At 41.4% G+C, this 20,119-nt stretch overlaps 1 protein-coding gene across 4 annotated transcripts in view; it reads right to left on the bottom strand.

Moving 5' to 3' along the window:
- TUFT1 (tuftelin 1) overlaps positions 1 to 20,119 on the bottom strand; it is a gene marked incomplete at its 3' end in the record, with an annotated part of 44,878 nt that overhangs the window by 19,449 nt on the left and 5,310 nt on the right. For 2 of the 4 annotated variants that reach the window (XM_082657019.1, XM_082657018.1), the window contains exons 2-3: positions 2,191 to 2,265; positions 1,676 to 1,777 (exon numbers count right to left, since the gene is read on the bottom strand). In XM_082657019.1, coding sequence (XP_082513145.1) covers positions 1,676 to 1,777; positions 2,191 to 2,265 — 177 coding nt within the window. The remainder of the gene's footprint in view (positions 1 to 1,675; positions 1,778 to 2,190; positions 2,266 to 20,119) is intronic. The other 2 variants (XM_082657020.1, XM_082657021.1) reach the window with 1 other exon arrangement.

Genomic DNA, 20,119 nt, shown 5'->3' on the forward strand with positions numbered 1-20,119 from the left:
CAAAATATTGTTTATGGCTGCAAAACATGGAAATAGACAAAATGTCCAACAATGGAGGATTAAAGAAATTATGGTATGTGTATACTAGAACACTAAGCACCCATTTATGGATACAAAGATGTTATAAACTACCATTAAAGGTGGGGCAAGCAGGGGACTGCCCTGGTGGTGCAGTGGTTAAAACTCCACGCTCCCAGTGTAGGGAGCCTGTGTTCGACCCCTGGTCAGGGAACTAGATCCCACAGGCATGTCACAACTAAGAGTTTGCATGCCACAACTAAGGAGCCAGTGAGCCACTACTAAGGAGCCTGCCTGCCACAGCTAAGACCTGGTGCAACCAAATAAATAAATAAATATTTAAAAAAAAAAAAGAAGAAGAAGAAAGAAAACGTAAAAACAGAAGAAAAACCCACAGAATGGGAAAAAATTAAAGATTTTTTTCGAAATCATATATCTGATAAGGGTCTATTATCCAGAATATATGAAAGAACCCTTAAATCTTAACAATTAAAACACAATTGAATTTTTAAATGAGCAAAGGATTTGCATAAATATTTCTCCAAAGGAGATATACAAATGGGCAATAAGCATAAGAAAAGATGTCATCAGGGAAATGCAAATTAAAACCACAAGATATCACTTCACATCCACTAGGATGGATATAATCAAAAAGATGAACAATAACAAGTGTTAATGAGGATGTACAGAAACTGGAACCCTCATACATCACTGATGGGAATATAAAATGGAGCAGATGCTTTGGGAAAAAGTCTGGTAGTTTCTCAAAAGATTAAATATAAATATAGAATTACCATATGAGCTAGCAATTTCACTACTGCTAGGTATATACCAAGAGAACTGAAAACATATGTTCACCCAAAAACCTGTACATGAATATTCAGAGCAGCATTATTCATAAAAGATAGTGGAAACAACCCAAATGTCCGTCAACTGATGAATGGGTAACAAAATGTGGTATATTCATTCAAGGGAACATGATTCAGCCGTTAAAAGCAGTGAGTACTGATGTATGTTACAACGTGGCTGAACCCTGAAAATACTGTGCTAAGTGAAAGAAGCCAGACACAAAAGGCCACATGTTGTGTGATTCTGTTTATATGAGATGTCTAGAAGGGGCAAATCCATAGAGACAGAAGGTAGATTGGTGATTGCCAGGAGCTAGAAGGAGTGACTGAAAATGTTCTGAAATTAGTAGTGGTGGTGGTTGCACAACTCTGTGAATATACTAAAAACCACTGAATTGTACACTTTAACCAAGTCAATTGTATGGTATGTGAAGTACATCTCAAAAAGCTGTTTTTAAAAAAGAAATAACAAAAATTGTTCTAATTTTTAAAAATAAGTTCCATAAACACACTTCCCACCGGTCTCCACAACTTCCAGCAGCTAAACATGGACAGTGGATAAGCACCTAGAAAGGTCATCCCATCCATCCCCATGCCCGGGGCCGGGTCGCACCAAAGTCACTACAGACTGACTGTGGTCTCCTGGTGTTGATTAAGATCCTTCCAGGAGATGGCCAGGAGCTAGCATTGCAGGTCTGGTTCTTCCTAGTCAAGCCACAAGGTCCCTTTGACGAAGTCAGCCGTTCCCTCTCCCATGTCTATAGGAAGAAAGAGAGGAGGGAGAAACAGTGGAGGTGAACTAAGCTTACCTTAATGATCTCTTCATGTCCATCGTTGGACTCCACCAGTTCTGAGGCCAGAGAATGACCAGATGAGCGGCCGGACACCATGGCATAGGTCTTCCTGCCGGCCTACCGGAGAGAGAGAGAAAAGTGGCTCAGAAACCATACGACAAGCACAGAACTTCTGCCCCTCAACCAATGTAGAAGAACTGCTCCTCAAAAGACTTGAAGGGTTAGTCCGATTTTCCCCTCCCAAAATTCATTTCAGAACCTCTACCAGCAGCCACAGGATGAACACAGCAGCAACAAGAACACAGGACGGGGAGAATTAGTTGAAATTGCAGGTTAGTTTTAATTTTAATAGGGGTCTCTCTATCCCCCAAAGCAGTGCACAATGCTGAGGTCAGCTGGGGGTGTCTGAAAGGAGATGCTCCCGGGCAGCAGAGGAGGTGGCTCCAGCCAGCACTGGGACGCGGAGTCGGCAGCAAGGAAGGAGAACTGGCGCAGGGGAGGAGGCCTTGCCCCACCAGAAACCTCAATACCTTCTGGGCTATGCGTTCAAGTTCATCTCCTGTCAGTTCACCCTGGAGAGTCAGCCTGAGAATGTCCACGCTGCCCTAATAATGACAATGACAGCAACAATAACCTCTTACCTTTATAGTCTACTACCAGTACACATGCACTTTTGCCAGCCCTGTGGAGTGGGCCTTATTATCAGCATTTTACAGGCAAGGAAAGCTGAGGTCCGGGGAGGTGACATCAGCTTATCCAAGATCAGTTCACTCTTAGGTGATAAGGATGTCTCCGGGGACTTTGACAGTGCTCTTTACAATGCACGGAGACTACACAGCACCCTGCTCTGTGTGGTTGCAGAGGGGCTACCCTGGTCCTTGGATTACAGGAAGCACATTGCATGCACTCTCCTTTCCCCAACCCTGAAGACAGCATCCCTGGATTGGTCATCCCCAATCCAGAATTTCTGCACCTGACAGCCAACCAGGTAGTTATTGATATATAAGACTAAGATATCCTTCCAGAACCAAACCATAGGAAGGTACATGAATCCAAACCCCTATTTCTATAAGCCACACAGAAATTATCCAAATGAAAGCAGGCAATACAATAGCTCAGCCTAACTTCAAAGGGAAAAGCAGATGTTCTTTCATAACTCAAAGAAGTTTTAAAAAACACATTGTGGGGAGGGTGGGAGGGAGGGAGACGCAAGAGGGAAGACATATGGGAACATATGTATATGTATAACTGATTCACTTTGTTATAAAGCAGAAACTAACACACCATTGTAAAGCAATTATACCCCAATAAAGATGTTAAAAAAAAAAAAAACACACATTGTGAGCAAGATAGAAAACCCGAGAGGGAAAGCATGCAATAAGAGGGAAAAGTGGGGGGCTGGAGATTTGGAGAGATAATAACATTGAGAGAGAATCAGCAAGGCAGAGTGGACCAAATCCTGCCAATAACCCATGTTATGTGTACAGGTGGACAAGAGGCTTAGCCACTCTGGGCCTCTGGATCTCACTGGAAAAATAACGGTTGGAATAAGTATCTCTAAGGCTCCTTCCAGCTTTGATATTATGGCAGCATAAAAGAGGAGTATATGCCTCTCCCATCCAACGATGGGAAGATGGGTGCTGAACTAGCCAAGATGCAAGTGACCTTGAGGTCATCTGGTCATACCCTGCCATAAGGTCCAGAAGTATAAATGCCATCTTACTCTTAACACATTTTAAGGAACCCGCCTAACCTTCCACATGTCTGCTGGAAAGAAAGAAAGAAGAAAGAATGGACTCTGCCCAGAGAGTTGGGAGAAGCTTTTCTGGGTAGACAATAGTCCTTCCTACACAAGAAAGAGTGAATTGGTGGAGAAGTAATCAGTCTCTGTGGTCAGCTACTTAACTCTCAGTGTTCTCGCTATAAAATGGGAATACCATCCAACTGAGGGCTTTTGGTTGAAGAGTAACTGAAAATGTATGGAGGTTGTTCTCTGCCACATAAGAGGGAGGTACTCAAATATTAGCCTCCTCCCACTTCTCAGAATGAACCCAAATTTAAGAAAAATGGAAGACACTTCCACATGGCCCTTAAGCCTTCCCAATCCTGGCAATGTAGCTAGTTTTACAAAAACACTTAATTCCTACCAAATAAAAGCCAGACCCTTAGTGTGGCATTTAAGGCTCTCCACAGTCTGAGTCAACTCACATCTCCTGCTACTGCTCTTCATTGCCCCTGGTCCAATACGTCCCATGTCCTCCCACTTCTGTAACAGTGCTCTCATCATTTCCTTTGCCTTAAATGTTCTTTACAATGACTATACTACCCAAAGCAATCTACAGATTCAATGCAATCCCTATCAAACTACCAATGGCATTTTTCACAGAACTAGAACAAAAAACTTCACAATTTGTATGGAAACACAAAAGATTCCAAATAGCCAAAGCAATCTTGCAAAAGAAAAACGGAGCCAGATGAATCAGGCTCCCTGACTTCAGACTATACTACAAAGCTACAGTAATCAATATGGTATGGTGCTGCTGCAAAAACAGAAATATAGATCAATGGAAAGGATAGAAAGCCCAGAGATAAATACATGCACATATGGTCACCTTATTTTTGAGAAAGGAGGCAAGAATATACAATGGAGAAAAGACAGCCTCTTCAATAAGTGGTGATGGGAAAATTAGAATACTCCCTAACAACATACACAAAAATAAACTCAAAATGGATTTAAGACCTAAATGTAAGGCCAGACACTATAGAACTCTTAGAGGAAAAGATAGGCAGAACACTCTATGACATTATAAATCACAGCAAGATCCTTTTTGACCCACCTCTGAGAGAAGTGGAAATAAAAACAAAAATAAACAAATAGGACCTAATGAAACTTAAAAGCTTTTGCACAGCAAAAGAAATCATAAACAAGACGAAAAGACAGCCCTCAGAATGGGAGAAAATATTTGCAAATGAAGCAACTGACAAAGGATTAATCTCCAAAATTTACAAGCAGCTCATGCAGCTCAATATCAAAAAAACAAACAACCCAATCCAAAAATGGGCAGGAGACCTAAATAGAGATTTCTCCAAAGAAGATACACAGATTGCCAACAAACACATGAAAGAATGCTCAACATCACTAATCATTAGAGGAATGCAAATCAAAACCACAGTGAGGTATCACCTCACACCAGTCAGAAGGGCCATCACCAAAAAATCTACAAACAATAAATGCTGGAGGGCTTCCCTGGTGGCACAGTGGTTGAGAGTCCGCCTGCCGATGCAGGGGACGCGGGTTCGGGGACGCGGGTTCGTGCCCCAGTCCGGGAAGATCCCACATGCCACGGAGCGGCTGGGCCCGTGAGCCATGGCCGCTGAGCCTGCACGTTCGGAGCCTGTGCTCCGCAACAGGAGGGGCCACAACGGTGAGAGGCCCGTGTACCACAAAAACAACAACAACAACAACAAAAACAATAAATGCTGGAGAGGGTGTGGTGAAAAGGGAACACTCTTGCACTGTGGGTGGGAATATAAATTGGTACAGCCACTATGGAGAACAGTATGGAGGTGCCTTAAAAAACTAAAAATAGAACTACCATACGACCCAGCAATCCCACTACTGGGCATATACCCTGAGAAAACCATAATTCAAAAAGAGTCATGTACCACAATGTTCACTGCAGCTCTATTTACGATAGCCAGGCCATGGAAGCAACCTAAGTGTCCATCGACAGATGAATGGATAAAGAAGATGTGGCACATATATAAAATGGAATATTGCTCAGCCATAAAGAGAAATGAAATTGAGCTATTTGTAGTGAGGTGGATGGACCAAGAGTTGTCATACAGAGTGAAGTAAGTCAGAAAGAAAAAAACAAATACTGTATGCTAACACATACATATGGAATCTAAAAAAAAAAAAGGTTATGAAGAACCTAGGGGAAGGACAGGAATAAAGATGCAGATGTACAGAATGGACTTGAGGACACAGGGAGGGGGAAGGGTAAGCTGGGATGAAGTGAGAGAGTGGCATGGACTTATATATACACTACCAAATGTAAAATAGATAGCCAGTGGGAAGCTGCCACATAGCACAGGGAGATCAGCTCAGTGCTTTGTGACCGCCTAGAGGGGTGGGATAGGGAGGGTGGGAGGGAAACACAAGAGGGAGGAGATATGGGGATATATGTATATGTATAGCTGATTCACTTTGTTATAAAGCAGAAACTAACACACCATTGTAAAGCAATTATACTCCAATAAAGATGTTAAAAAAAAAAAGTTCTTTCCTCCCATTTTCACCAGGGGCATCTGCAAGTCCCTCAAGAGCTTGCATTCAATTGCCACATCTTCCATGACACTTCCCTACATCCTGTGGGAAACACATACTCCCTTCCCTGAGCTCCCTCTGTATCACAGGGCCTCTGGTGGCACGTGCCTCTAACTTATTTGTGATCCATGAGGAATTACCCCTTCTAACTGTTAACTCCTTGTTGGCAGCTGTCTGCCACAGCCCCTAACAAAGGTAAGTATTTTCCGAATGCATAGTGAGTGTTCCATGACATCTAGGTCAAAAGAACATTACAAAAGAAAGAAGAAAAAATAATTTCAAAATAGCCAGAGTGGCTGCCAACTCCTTTTCCCCAGGACGCAGGCATGCATTCAGATTAAAACACAATCTCAGGAGTTCCCCGGTGGTCTAGTGGTTAGGATTTGGCGCTTTCACTGCTGTGGCCTGGGTTCAACCATGGTATTCTAATTGGAAGAGCACAGACAACTAGGCTGGATTTGGGCCCTGAGAGGTCATCTCCTCTGTTCATGTCATCAGAATTCCAGTTGCAGACAAGAAAGAGAACAAGTTGAAGAAGTATTCAAGGAAATAATGGCTGAAGCTTCCCAAATTTGGCAAAAGACGAATCTGCAGATTCAAGGAGCTCAGCAAACATGATAAACCCAAAATTCATGCCAAGATATATTGTAATTAAACTTCTGATAACTAAAGACAAAGAAAAAATCTTGAAAGCAGCCAGAGAAAAATGACACCTTACCTACAGGGGGAAAGCACTTTGAATAACAACAGATTTGTCATCGGAAACCATGAAGGCCAGAAGAAAATGGGACACTATTTTTCAAGTGCTGGGGAAAAAAAAAAAAACCTCTCAATCAATTTTTTCCCAGGAAAAGTATTCATCAGGAATGAGAGGGAAATCAAGACATTCTCAGGTAAAGGAAAACTAAGAGAATTTCTTACCAGTAGACCTACACTAAAAGAATGGCTTTGAAAGTTCTCTAAACAGAAAGGAAACAATAAAAAAGGAATCTTGGAACATTAGGAAGACAGAAACAACGTGGATAGCAAAAACGTGGGTTAATCCAATTGGCTTTCCCTCTCTCTTTAAGTTTTCTAAATTATGTTTGATGATTGAAGCTAAAAATTATAACCCCATCTGATGTTATTCTAAATGCATACACAGGAAATATTTAAATTAATTATAAATGGGAGAGGGTAAAGGAATGTAAAGGAAGGCAAGGTTTCTATACCTCACTTAAACTGGTAATACTAGAGCAATCACTACAAAGTCTATACAAAGAAATAACACTCAGAAACACTATAAATGAATCAAAATTGAATCCTAAAAAGTGTTCAAGTAACCCACAGAAAGGCAGGGAAAAGAAAACAGAGAAATGAAGAACAGAGAGAACAAACAACAAACAAAAATAAAATAGCAGACTTACCATACCAATAATTACACTAAATGTACATGGTCTAAATACATCAATTAAAAAACAGATTGGGGCTTCCCTGGTGGCGCAGTGGTTGGGAGTCTGCCTGCCGATGCAGGGGACACGGGTTTGTGCCCCGGTCCAGGAGGATCCCACATGCCACGGAGAGGCTGGGCCCGTGGTCCATGGCCGCTGAGCCTGCGCGTCCGGAGCCTGTGCTATGGGAGAGGCCGCAGCAGTGAGAGGCCCATGTACCGCAAAAACAAAAACAAAAACAAAAACAAAAAAAACCAGATTGGCTGGAATTCCCTGGCAGTCCAGTGGTTAGGACTCCACACTTCCACTGCAGGGGGCCTGGATTCAATCCCTGGTTGGGGAACTAAGATCCCACAAGCCACATGGCCACGGCCAAAATAAATAAATAAATAAAATAAAAAACAGATTGGCAGAATGGATTAAAAAAAATGACTCATTATATGCTGTCTATAAGAAACATACTTTAAATATAAAAATATAGGCTGGTTGAAGTAAAAGAATGGGAAAAGATATATCATGCAAATATTAATCAAAGGAATGCAGGAGTGCTGTATTAATATCAGATAATTTAAGCTCTCACTACAAGAATTTAGAAAAAGAACCAAACTCAAAGCAATCAGGAGGAAGGAATTAATAAAGATAAGAGCATGAATAAATAAACTTTAACACAGAACAACAATAGAGAAAAATCAATGAAACAAAGAGCAGTTCTTTGAAAAGATCGATGCAAATCATAACCTCTAGCAAGACTGACAAAGAATAAAAGAGAGAGACATAAATACCAATATCAGGAATGAAATAGGATATTTCTACAGATCCTGCACATATTGAAAGTATAAGGTAATACTATGAAAAACTCTATGAACATAAATTCGACAATTTAGACAAAATGAATCAATTCTTCAAAAAATACAAACTACCACAGCTCATCTAATATGACATAGGTAATATGAATAGCCTTATAACTATTAAGGAAATTAAAGTCATAATTTAAAACTTCTCGGGAGTTCCCTGGTGACCTAGGGGTTAGGATTCCAGGCTTTCACTGCCGTGGCCCAGGTTCAATCCCTGGTGGGGGAACTGAGATCTCACAAGTGTGTGGCGAGGCCAAAAAAAAATATTCTCAAGAACTATCCGGGCCCAGATGGCTCCACTGAGAATTCTACCAAATATTTAAAAAATTAACACCAATTCTATTTCTACATAATCTCATCCAGAAAATAAGAGGAGGGAACAAATTCATTTCATCAATCTATTCTTATTGTGTGGCACCAAGACCAGACAAAGACAATTTTAAAAAGAAAAAAACAAATAAACAGACTACAAACCAACATCTCTCATGAATACAGAGATTTTACTCTCTAACATTTTGTTAGAACATGGGTAAAAGACATGAAAAGATATTTCACTGAAGAAGATATACACATGTCAAATAAGCATATAAAATAATGTTCAGCATCATTAGTCATTAGGGAAATGCAAATTAAACCCACAGTGAGATACCACTACACACCTATCAGAATGATTAAAACAAAAAGTACACCAAATGCTGGCAAGAAGGCAGAGAAACTGGATCACTCACACATTGCTTGTGGAAATACAAAGTGACACAACCACTCTGAAAAATAGTTTGCAATTTCTTTAAAAACTAAACATACAACTACCATATGACCCAGCAATTATACTCCTGGGCATTTATCCAAAAGAAATGAAGACTTATGTTCACACAAAAACTTGCACACTAATATTTATAGAAGCTTTATTTGTAATACCTCAAAACTAGAAACAACCCAGATGCCCTTCAGTAGGTGAATGGGTAAACAAACTGTGGTACAGCCATACCATGGAATGCTTACCATTCAGCAATAAAAAGGAACAAATTATTGATGCATGCAACAACAATTTCCAAAGAATTATGCTAAATGAAAGAAGTCAATCACAAAAAGTTACATACTATACGATTCCATTTATGTATTGATAATAGTCTTGAAATGGCAAAATTATACAAATGGAGAACAGATTAGGGGTTGCCAGGAGTTAAGGAGAAGATGGAGATGGGAAGGAAGTGGGTGTGACTCTAAAAGGGCAACCTGAAGTATCTTTGTGGTGATGGAAATATTCTGTCCCTTGACTGTATTTATGTCACTATCCTGATTGTGACAGTGTACTATGGTTTTGCAATATGTTACCACTGAGGAATGCTAAGTAAAGGGTACAGAGATCTCTATTATTTCTTTTAACTGCATGTGAATCTACAACTGTCTTTTTTTTTTTTAAAGTAATACTTCCAGGGCTTCCCTGGTGGCGCAGTGGTTGAGAGTCCGCCTGCCGATGCAGGGGACGCGGGTTCGTGCCCCGGTCCGGGAGGATCCCACATGCCGTGGAGCGGCTGGGTCCGTAAGCCATGGCCGCTGAGCCTGCGCGTCCAGAGCCTGTGCTCCACAGCGGGAGAGGCCACAGCGGTGAGAGGCCCGCATATCGCAAAAAAAAAAAAAAAAAAAGAGTAATACTTCCAGAGATAAAAATTAAAGAATATAATGAAAATAGTTACAATCCTGGACTTCCCTGGTGGCACTGTGGTTAAGAATCCGCCTGCCAATACAGGGGACATGGGTTCGATCCCTGGTCCTGGAAGATCCCACAGGCTGTGGAGTAATTAAGCCCGTGTGCCACAACTACTGAGCCTGCACCCTAGACCCTGTGAGCCACAACTACTGAGCCTGCGCTCTAGAGTCCGCGAGCCACAACTACTGAGCCCGCGAGCCACAGCTACTGAAACCCATGCACCTAAAGCCCATGCACCGCAACAGAGTAGCCCCAGCTCACCGCAACTAGAGAAAGCCTGTGCACAGCAACAAACACAATGCAGCAAAAAATAAATAAAATAAATAAATACATTTATTTTAAAAAATAATTATTATAATCCTACTACTCCAAAATAGTCACTATTAAAATGTTAGTGTATTCCTTATAATTTTTCTATGTATATTTTTGAAAGGCATACTACTATATACAGTTATATACTTGCTTTTTTCCCCCTTTAATATTTCATCATGAATTTCCATCACATTAAACATTCTTCAGGGACTTCTCTGGTGGCACAGTGGTTAAGACTCTGCACTCCCAATGCAGGGGGCCTGGGTTCGATCCCTCATCAGGGAACTAGATCTCACATGTATGCTGTAACTAAGTGTTTGAATGCTACAACTAAGGAGCCTGCGTACCATAACTAAGGAGCCCTTGGGCCACAAATAAGGAGCCCACGTGCCACATCTAATGAGCCTGCCTGCCACAACTAAGACCCAGCACAACCAAATAATAAACATTTTAAAAATAAATAAATATTCTTCAAAATTTGCTTTTAATGGCTACTAGTATTCCACGAATAGATCAGACTAATTTATTCAGCCTACCCCCACCCCAGTATAGGTTCCTATCAACTTTTTGCATTTTATTTTTTATATATTTACTTTTTTATTTTAGAAAATATATTTTATTTTGATAGAATGACATGATACACAGCAGTACCTAGATCACCACCAGATTTACTGCCTGGTCCATTACTCCTCAAGCCTAACTTGATTTTCTCTCTTCTTTGCAGAAAAAGAATAGCATTTGGAACAGTTAGACCTTGGCTCAAGCACTGGCTCCAGCTTTTATTTGTTGTGTGTATTAATTTTATTCTCCCTCAGCCTTAGTTTAGTATTAGGTAAGATGGATAGTACAACATTTAAGTGAGAACACAGTGACAAATACACAGTGAGAACACAGTGACTAATACACAGTGACTAATAGACATACAAAAATGCCAGTTCCTCAAATTTGACATAATGCTCCTCTTTAAAATATTTTCCATAAGCATATTCCATATGCTTATAGGTTAAAGTAATATGCCTTGTCATGGGAAAAGATGCATATTAACTCCTACTTCACACTATATACAAACATTAATTCCAAGTGGATTATAGATGTACATGTGAAAAGCAGAACAATAAAGGTGATTTTTTTTGTTTTTTTTTTTTCCGCGGTACGCGGGCCTCTCACTGTTGTGGCCTCTCCCGTTGTGGAGCACAGGCTCCGGACGCGCAGGCTCAACGGCCATGGCTCACGGGCCCAGCCGCTCCGCGGCACGTGGGATCTTCCCGGACCAGGGCACGAACCCGCGTCCCCTGCATCAGCAGGTGGACTCTCAACCACTGCGCCACCAGGGAAGCCCCAGTAAAGGTTTTATAGGAGAACACGTTCATGGCCTTGGAAAGGCAAAATTTTTCTTAACCACAGCACAAAAAAAATCCTCCCCATAAAAAACTGATACATTGGACTATATTAAAATTCTGAACTTTTGTTCATCAAAAGACACCACTAAGAGAGTATGACAACCCACAGAGTAGAAGATATTCACTCTATGACTATCTGACAAAGGATATTCAGAATACATTAAGAATTCCTACAAAACAAAAAGACAAAAAAACAATGTGGTATCCTGGACTGAATCCTGGATCAGAAAAAGGACATTAGTGGAAAAGCTGGTGAAATCCAAATAAAGTCTATAATTTAGTTAATAGTATTGTATCAACATTAATGTCTTAGTTATGACAAATGCACCATGGTTATTAAGATGCTAACATTGGGGGAAATTGGGTGAAGAGTATATGAGTATTATCTTTGCAACTTTTCTGTAAATCTAAAATTATTTCAAAATAAAAAGTATAATTAAAGAAAGAAAGTGGAGAGGGAGACAGAGTGGTGCCCAACAGAAAAATGGGCAAAAGACTTCAATAGATACATTACATAAGAGGATATCCAAATGTCCAATAAACATATGAAAAGGGTTCCACCTTATTAGTCATCATCATCAAAGAACTAGAAACTAAAACCATAAGGCGAAACCACAAACTACTCATCAGAATGACTAAAATGAAAAAAAAAAAATACCAAGTTTCCGGGGCTGTGGAAAAATCAGAACGGATGGTGGGTTTGCTCATTATCACAATCACTTTGGAAGTATCTACCAAAGATGAACACATGCGTACCTTATAACACAGCAATTCCACACCTGGTTATCTACTCAACAGAAATGCATACATACTTTCCCCATAAAAAACATATACTAGAATGTTCATAGTAGCATTTTTCATAATAGCCAAAAGCTAGAAATTACCCAAATGTTTTTGGAGTAGAATGGATAAACTGTGATACAGTCATACAACAGAACACTGCACAACAATGAAAAAGAGTGAATATGCAACATGGATGAACTTTACAGAAATGTTAAGCAACAGAAGTCACACACAAAAGTATACTATATGATTCCACTTGTATAAAAAGTATAAAAGCAAGCAAAACTAATACATGCTTCAGAAGTCAGGACAGTGGTTACCCTTGAGGGTGGAGGGTAGGTAATGACTAGAAGGGGACAAGAGGGGGCTTCTTGACGATCTGCTTCTTGATCTGGGTGATGGTTAGAGAAATACATCCAGTTTGTGAAAATTACTTGACTGTACATATATGATATATGCACTTTTATGTATGTATGTTATTGTTTAACATACATAAATGTATGCTTTTTTTAAAAAAAGCAAACAAAAAAATTTAAAACGCCTTATTGTAGCATTAAAGTCCCTGCATGATCAGACCTATCACAGTGTATATCACATAATGTCTTGACTCCCACCAGTACCCCACCTGTACCCTACATTAGCTATCCCAAACGTTCCTGATCCAATTGCAGGAAGGCATCCAAATCCAAATTTCTATTTCTGTTGATGAGTTTTCCAATGCAATACACACTCCCACCTCCCCACAAGTGTACATGTCGTTTTCTCCTCCAGGGATACGCTTCCCTCCCTTGCCTCCTTGGAGAATTCCCAGTCAACCTTGAAGGCTCAGCTCTAAGGGTCCGACCCTAGCACTCCTTAGTCAGAGCCTGCTCCTGCAACCACTGCACCCTACATATCCTACACTGTAACACTGGTCCCCTTCCTTCATAACTACTTATTCATTCATCTCCCCAATAAAATCATAAGCTCTCTGAAGACCTCGATGGCTTATTTAGTACAGTGCCTTGCTTAGAGCGGGCATATCAAAGAATATATGTTGTGTGAATTTCAGGTAATGTGGTCCAGGATTTTCCCAATTCTCTTTCTTTTGAGAACATTAGATTCCTCAGTTTAGAGAGGCGGTAGGGAATACTGGAAAAAAGCAGACATGAAAAGGGGAAAACAAGAAAAAAAAAAAAAAGAGCAAAGACCAAGAAAGGCAACACTAAGAAGAAATATAAGTGGCTAATAAATATATGAAAGATGCTCAACCTTACCAGTAATCAAGGAAATGCAAATGAAAATAATAATGAGTTATCATTTGGGGGGAATTTCATTAAATTCTGAGTTAAAAAGTGTAAGATGAGACACATAGAAGTATGCTCACAGCAGCACTGCTTGCAATGGCAAAACACTGGAAACAACCCAAATGGTGCACTGACAAGTAAATGGATGAATGCAATATGGCATATTAGTACAATGAACTACAGCTACACGCTTTGACATGAAGGAATCTCAAAATTAATGTTATATAAAAAAGTAAGCAGTAGAATATAGATACCATGTATACAAAGTTCAAAACATGTCAAACTAAGCAAGATATCACTTGAGCATGCAGTAAAAGCATAATAAAAAGCAAGAAAATAAACACAAAATTCACAAATTCTATGGAGGAAGCAGAGGGGTTATGATCCAGAAAGGACCCCAGGGGGCTTCAAAAGTATGGGTAATGTTCTGTTTCTTAACCTGGTTGTTCAGTACACCAGGACCATTTTATTGCTTTGCTTTAAAACTTCCCATATAGGGACTTCCCTGGTGATCCAGTGGTTTAAGACTCCGTACTTCCACTGCAGGGCGCATGGCACAGTTCGATCCCTGGTCATCAGGGAACTAAGACCCCACAGGCCACACGGTGTGGCCAAAAAAAAAGAAAAAGAAAAAACTTGACATATACACAAGAATCCTTTCTTGCTTTTCAGTAAAGCGAGTGAGTTACTTCATGTGAATCCTACAGAAATATCATTTTTATTTTTTTAAATATTTATTTATTTGGCTGCATGGGGTCGTAGTTGCAGCATGCGGGATCTTCGTTGCAGCATGTGGGCTCTTTGTTGAGGCGCTCAGGCTCTAGAGCACGCAGGCTCAATAGTTGCAGTGCTCAGGCTCTCTAATTGTGGCGTGCAGGCTCAGTAGTTGTGGCGCACCGGCTTAGTTAAGCAGCATGTGAGATCTTAGTTCCCCAACCAGGGATCGAACCCCGGCTCCCTGCGTTGGAAGGCAAATTCTTAACCACTGGACCACCAGGGAAGTCGAGAAATATCATTTTTAGATCAAGTGACTGGCAAATTTTAAAGATACTGATAATACCTAGGGTTGGTGAGGATGCAGGGAAAAAGACTAATCTCCCATGTATATCGTTGGAGATTATAAAAGTATTTTTAGAAACTAATTTGGTGATATTAATAAACAGTTTGCATATTTTATAAACCCTTGGAGTAATTCAACTTTTACGAATATGGCCTATGAAAATCCATGCACATTTGCCCAAAGATATGTGTGTAAAACTGTTGACTGCAATACTCTTTACAATAGTTAAAGACGTGGAAACAGCATAAATATTCTTGAGTAAGTGAGTGTGTGAGTCAAGTATGGTAACATCCACACCATGAAATACTACACTGCTGATAAATAAACCTCTATAAATTGACAGGAAAAGACCTCCAAGACATATTAAGTGAAAAAAAAGCAAGTCACAAATTCATTCATAAAATGTGACTTCTTATTTATTTAAGTACACACATATGTTCATAGTATTGGTAATTGCCGGTTCCTAAATAAAGCAATTACTACATGCTGAGCCCTATTAGGCACTGTTCTAAGTGCTTTACATGTATTAACTCATTTAATCCTCACGACACAACTATATGGTAGGTATAAATTCCCATTTTATAGACAAGAAAACTGAGGCACAGAAGTTAAGTATCTTGCCCAAGGTCATATAACTAGTAAGGAGCAGAGCCAGGATTCAAACCCAGGCCCTGTGGCTCCAGAGTCTGTGCTCCTACCCACCATGCCACGTTGGCAATTCTTGAAAGTAAGCACAACAGAAAAGTACTGAATTCATATACACTAAGCTAGAGAAAGTCAAGGGAGTCAAGGGACTCCTAGATATTTTATCTAAAAGTAATCATATAACATGTGATCCTTTGTGACTGGCTTCCTTCAATTAGCATGTTTTTAAGGTTGATCCATGTTGTAACATGAATCAGTATTTCATTACTTCTTATGGCTGAATAATATTCCATTGTATGGATATATTATGACATGTTCATCGTGAATAAATGTGAGTGGACTTTGGGGTTGTTTCTTCTTTTTTTTTTTAACTTTTATTGGAGTATAGTTGATTTACAATGTTGTGTTAGTTTCAGGTGTACAGCAAAGTGAATCAGTTATACATATATGTATATCCACTCGTTTTAGATTCTTTTCCCATGTAGCCCATTACAGAGTATTGAGTAGAGTTCCCTATGCTAGACAGTAGGTCCTTATTAGTGGGTGGTTTCTTCTTTTTGTCTATTGTGCATAATGCTGCTATGAACATTTGTTTACAAGTTTTTATGTGGATTTACATTTTACTTTCTCTTGGAAAGAAATACCTAGGATTGGAATTGCTGGGTGAGAATATTTGCGTTTTAAAAGGGGATTCATCTGGAGTCATTGATGCTTACTCCAAAGGAATGAATGAATTCTAAAATGGTGGAAGCCCTGGCTCTGTGACACCTGGGTGGGGAAGAAACTCCTGGGCAGAGGAACCATTCAAGTTTGGTGACTGCCTGTTCCTTCCACTCATGAGACCTGCCTCAAGCTCAGCCCATAAATTCCTCCTCACTCCACTCCATCTCCCCCATTCTTTGCCAAGTTCTCACCTTCAGGAGCACTACAGCTGATGTCTCCAAGCCTGCCAGGAATTTGGGGAATCCTGGGCTCTGTGGGAGGACCTGGGTGAGGAGGCTTACCCAGTCACCAGGCTTTGGGCGCCAAAGTTTGCCCATATTTCTCCCGGGTGGGAGTAGTGGGGCGGTGTGTGCACGCAGATGGTTTTGGTTCCACACACGCGTGCTCAGAGCAGGTGGGACAGGTTTCCTCGCTTGCTGGTAATTGTGGTATGTGCCTCTTTGGGTCATGATGCAGAGTCTTGTGAAACACCTTTGTCTCCTAGGGGTGGGGATGTTTAGTTGAGGGAACAGGTATGCGCCAGGGAGGCTGTTGGCCCAGATTTAAGCCTAGCCAGCAGGGGCAGGAAGAGGAGAAGAAAATACAGGGGAAAGAAGAGGAAATGGTCTTCTAGGGCCTGGAGGCAAAGAAGCAAAAATCACAAAGCAAGGTAATCAGAGACTAGAGAGGGGAGAGGGTGCTGGGGACCTGGGAATTCCAGGCTGGCTGGGCACTAGGTGGGTTTCGTGAAGGGAGATTGGCTGAGCAAAAGGGTGTCTTTCTCAGAGTGGAGAGTTCAGGAGCCCACCTCCCTCTATGTACACACTCTCACTTCCAGGCCCTGGTGTTTCCCTGTGCTAGGGATCCAGGGAATGAGAAAGGCTGCCCCATTTAGGGTGCCACCCTAAATCCCTTTTTCTCATTTCACCTCCCAGTCATCCTGGTCAGCCCTCGGCATAGAGCTTGTCCAGCCCATGCCTCTGGGCGGGTAGCCAGATAAAAAGCAAATACCTGTTCTGTTGGCTAATCTGGGGAGGAGCAGGACTGATTCTTTGTGCCATCCCCAACAAAGCACCATCTCTGACCTAGAGAGCCCTGCAAAAGGCAGGACCAAGGGTACCTGAGATCTGTGAGCTGAGTGCGTTAGCAGTCTCAGCCAGGAGAGGGTCATCCCCCAACCACTGCATCTGGCCTCTTTGACTTTATTGGGGCTTTCCTCATCCTGACCTCTTGGGAACCATTGTTTCAAGGTGCTGGCTATTCCCATTTCTCAGAAGGGGAAAATTGAGGTGGCTGCTGCTGTAGCAGCTTGAGAGACCATGTACATTCCCGGTGGGAACAGGGAACAGGGTTGAGGGACAAAATGGTGGAAGAGTGGGTTATATAGGGAGAGGATAAATTAAGGATGCTGGTTTGCAGCTCAGGGGCAATCTTCCACTTCCCTTACTTCCTTCTCGGAGTCCCTTGATCCTCACCTGCCATCCAGTCCTCATGGCCCTCATAGCAGCCTGGGGAGTGGGAGCTGGGGAAACGTATTTTCCCATAGATCTTTCCCCTATTCACATGAGCCAGTGATGTGAGAACCTCCGGGGCCTCCCTGATATATCTCCGTATCGCTCCTCCTCAGCGTCTTGATCTCTAAGCCCTCAGCTCTGTGTTGACCCCCTCCCCACTCTGAGGAGTGAGTCACAGCTGCAGATTTGTTTGAACAGAGTGGAGAGGCTGCCTATAATTTGGAGTTGGCTGGGCTTCTCCCCAGGAATGTTTATGAGGTTAGAGACTGCTTACCTTGTGATTAGCTCTGCTCCTTTTTCCTTAGAGAAGATGGCTCCCCTTCCTATCTTGCCGTTCAGAGAGCACCCAGTGGGGACCACCCTGCTAGACATCTTGGGGTATTCCTAAAGCTCCCTGGAGCCTGCTCGCAGCCTCGGGGTCACTCCAGCCCCAGAAAACGACCAACGGCACCAAGCAGAGAGGGGCCTGGGTTTTCCTTCTTGGCTATGGTTTGGGGTCGTGGGGTGAAGTCTGTGGCCTTACAGACCGGATCCTCTGGTCCTAGAGGATGAGGTGCCAGAGAGAACCCTAGATTTAGTCACAGGCTTCTTTTAGACAGTTTGTCTCACCTACTCTCCTCCCTTGCGGTCTTTCCAGAGCTCCTTGGGAAAGTTAATGCTGCCTTACTTTTGTGAAGTGATTTATGGTTTGCAAAGCACTTTCACACTGTTCCTACACATCTACCTACCCTGCCTAAAGTGTAGGCAAGGTAGGTATTATTACCCCCATTTTGTAGATGGAAAATTGCCCAGAGAAATAAAATGATTTGCTCAAGGATTAGTAGGGGTCGGACTCAGATCCCACCTCTAAGTTTAGTACTTTTTCTTTCCTTCTCTTTATTTTATATATTTTATTATAGGAATGTCACACAAATACATTTTTGTCTCTTTCTCATAGAGAAAGAGACTGATGGGATTGGGGGGGTGTTGGAAGAAAACAGGGAGTGACTGCTAATGGGTCAGGATTTCTTTATGGGGTGATGAAAGTATTCTAAAATCAGTTGTGCTGATGACTATACAACTGTGAATATACTAAAAACCAATGAACTGTATACTTTAAATGGGTGATATGTACAGTATGTGAATTATATCTCAATAAAGCTGTTATAAAAAGAAAATGAGGCCTATAGTAAGCGTTCAGTAAATTACAGCTTTAGTTTAAAAAAAAAGAGTCGGGCTCAGGAAAGACTTGGTCTCAGGAAAGACTTGGTATGTAACTAATGCAGCTTCTGAGGTCCTAAAGGAATGACACCTATTCCAGGGTAAAGACAAAGGTTCAGACTGCAACTGATATAAAATTTCAAATCCACTCAGGCATTGAGAGAACCTCTCTGGCCTAGACTGACCAACATAAAAAAATGTAGCGAGGACTGGTGGTGGGTGGGGGAGGGGAGAGCAAATATTCTAAGGAAGGGTAACACTGATAGGATACTTAAAGGGAATCACTTTATCAGAGTCCAGTGCATCATGGGATACCAGCTGCCTTGGCCATGATTTCTGAAAAAGGAGGAGGAGGAAAGGAGCCCAGAGTGGGATGCTAAAATATGAACCCTGACTATATCACTCTAAGACAGTCCTGGCTGAGTTGGGACTAGCGAAGGTTACGCAGGTCTTCACTCTGGGTCTACCTATAGGTTCCTTCTAATCCTCAAGACCCTCCACTGGTAGAGGAAAGGGGAAAGGAACATGTAAGAGCAAACATCAACATAATGAGAAGGAGCAAACCTTGACCAGACCACAGAGTTCCCAGACTCTTTCTCCATCCCTTGACCAGGGGAAGATAAAACACTAGCCAGTAAGTAACAGAAAATAACAACTAACATCTGAGCACCTACCGTGTGCCAGGCATTGTGCTTAATGGTTCATATGCATTCTTCACAACAACCTTATGAGAAGGGTGCAATTATTATCCCCATTTTAAGGAGGAGGAAACTGAGACAAGAGATAAAGTAATTTACCAAAGTGATCTTGGGCAAAGCAAACGCTGAAGCCCTGACTCTAGTCCACTGGGTCAGATTCCCAGAACTAGGCTCTTAACCACAATGTTATTAATAGAATCATAGTTTAGTCAAAAATTGTGATATACCAAAAATGGGCAGAAGACCTAAACAGACATTTCTCCGAAGCAGACATACAGATTACCAACAAACACATGAAAAGATGCTCAACATCACTAATCATTAGAGAAATGCAAATCAAAACCACAATGAGGTATCACCTCACACTGGTCAGAATGGCCATCATCAAAAAATTTATAAACGATAAATGCTGGAGACGGTATGGAGAAAAGGGAACCCTCCTGCACTGTGGGTGGGAATGTAAATTGCTACAGCCACTATGGAGAACAGTATGGAGGTTCCTTAAAAAACTAAAAACAGAGCTACCATATGACC

The sequence above is a fragment of the Grampus griseus genome (genome assembly GCF_964374135.1).
Source record: "Grampus griseus genome assembly, chromosome: 1".
In the NCBI taxonomy this organism is placed as follows: Eukaryota; Metazoa; Chordata; class Mammalia; order Artiodactyla; family Delphinidae; genus Grampus; species Grampus griseus.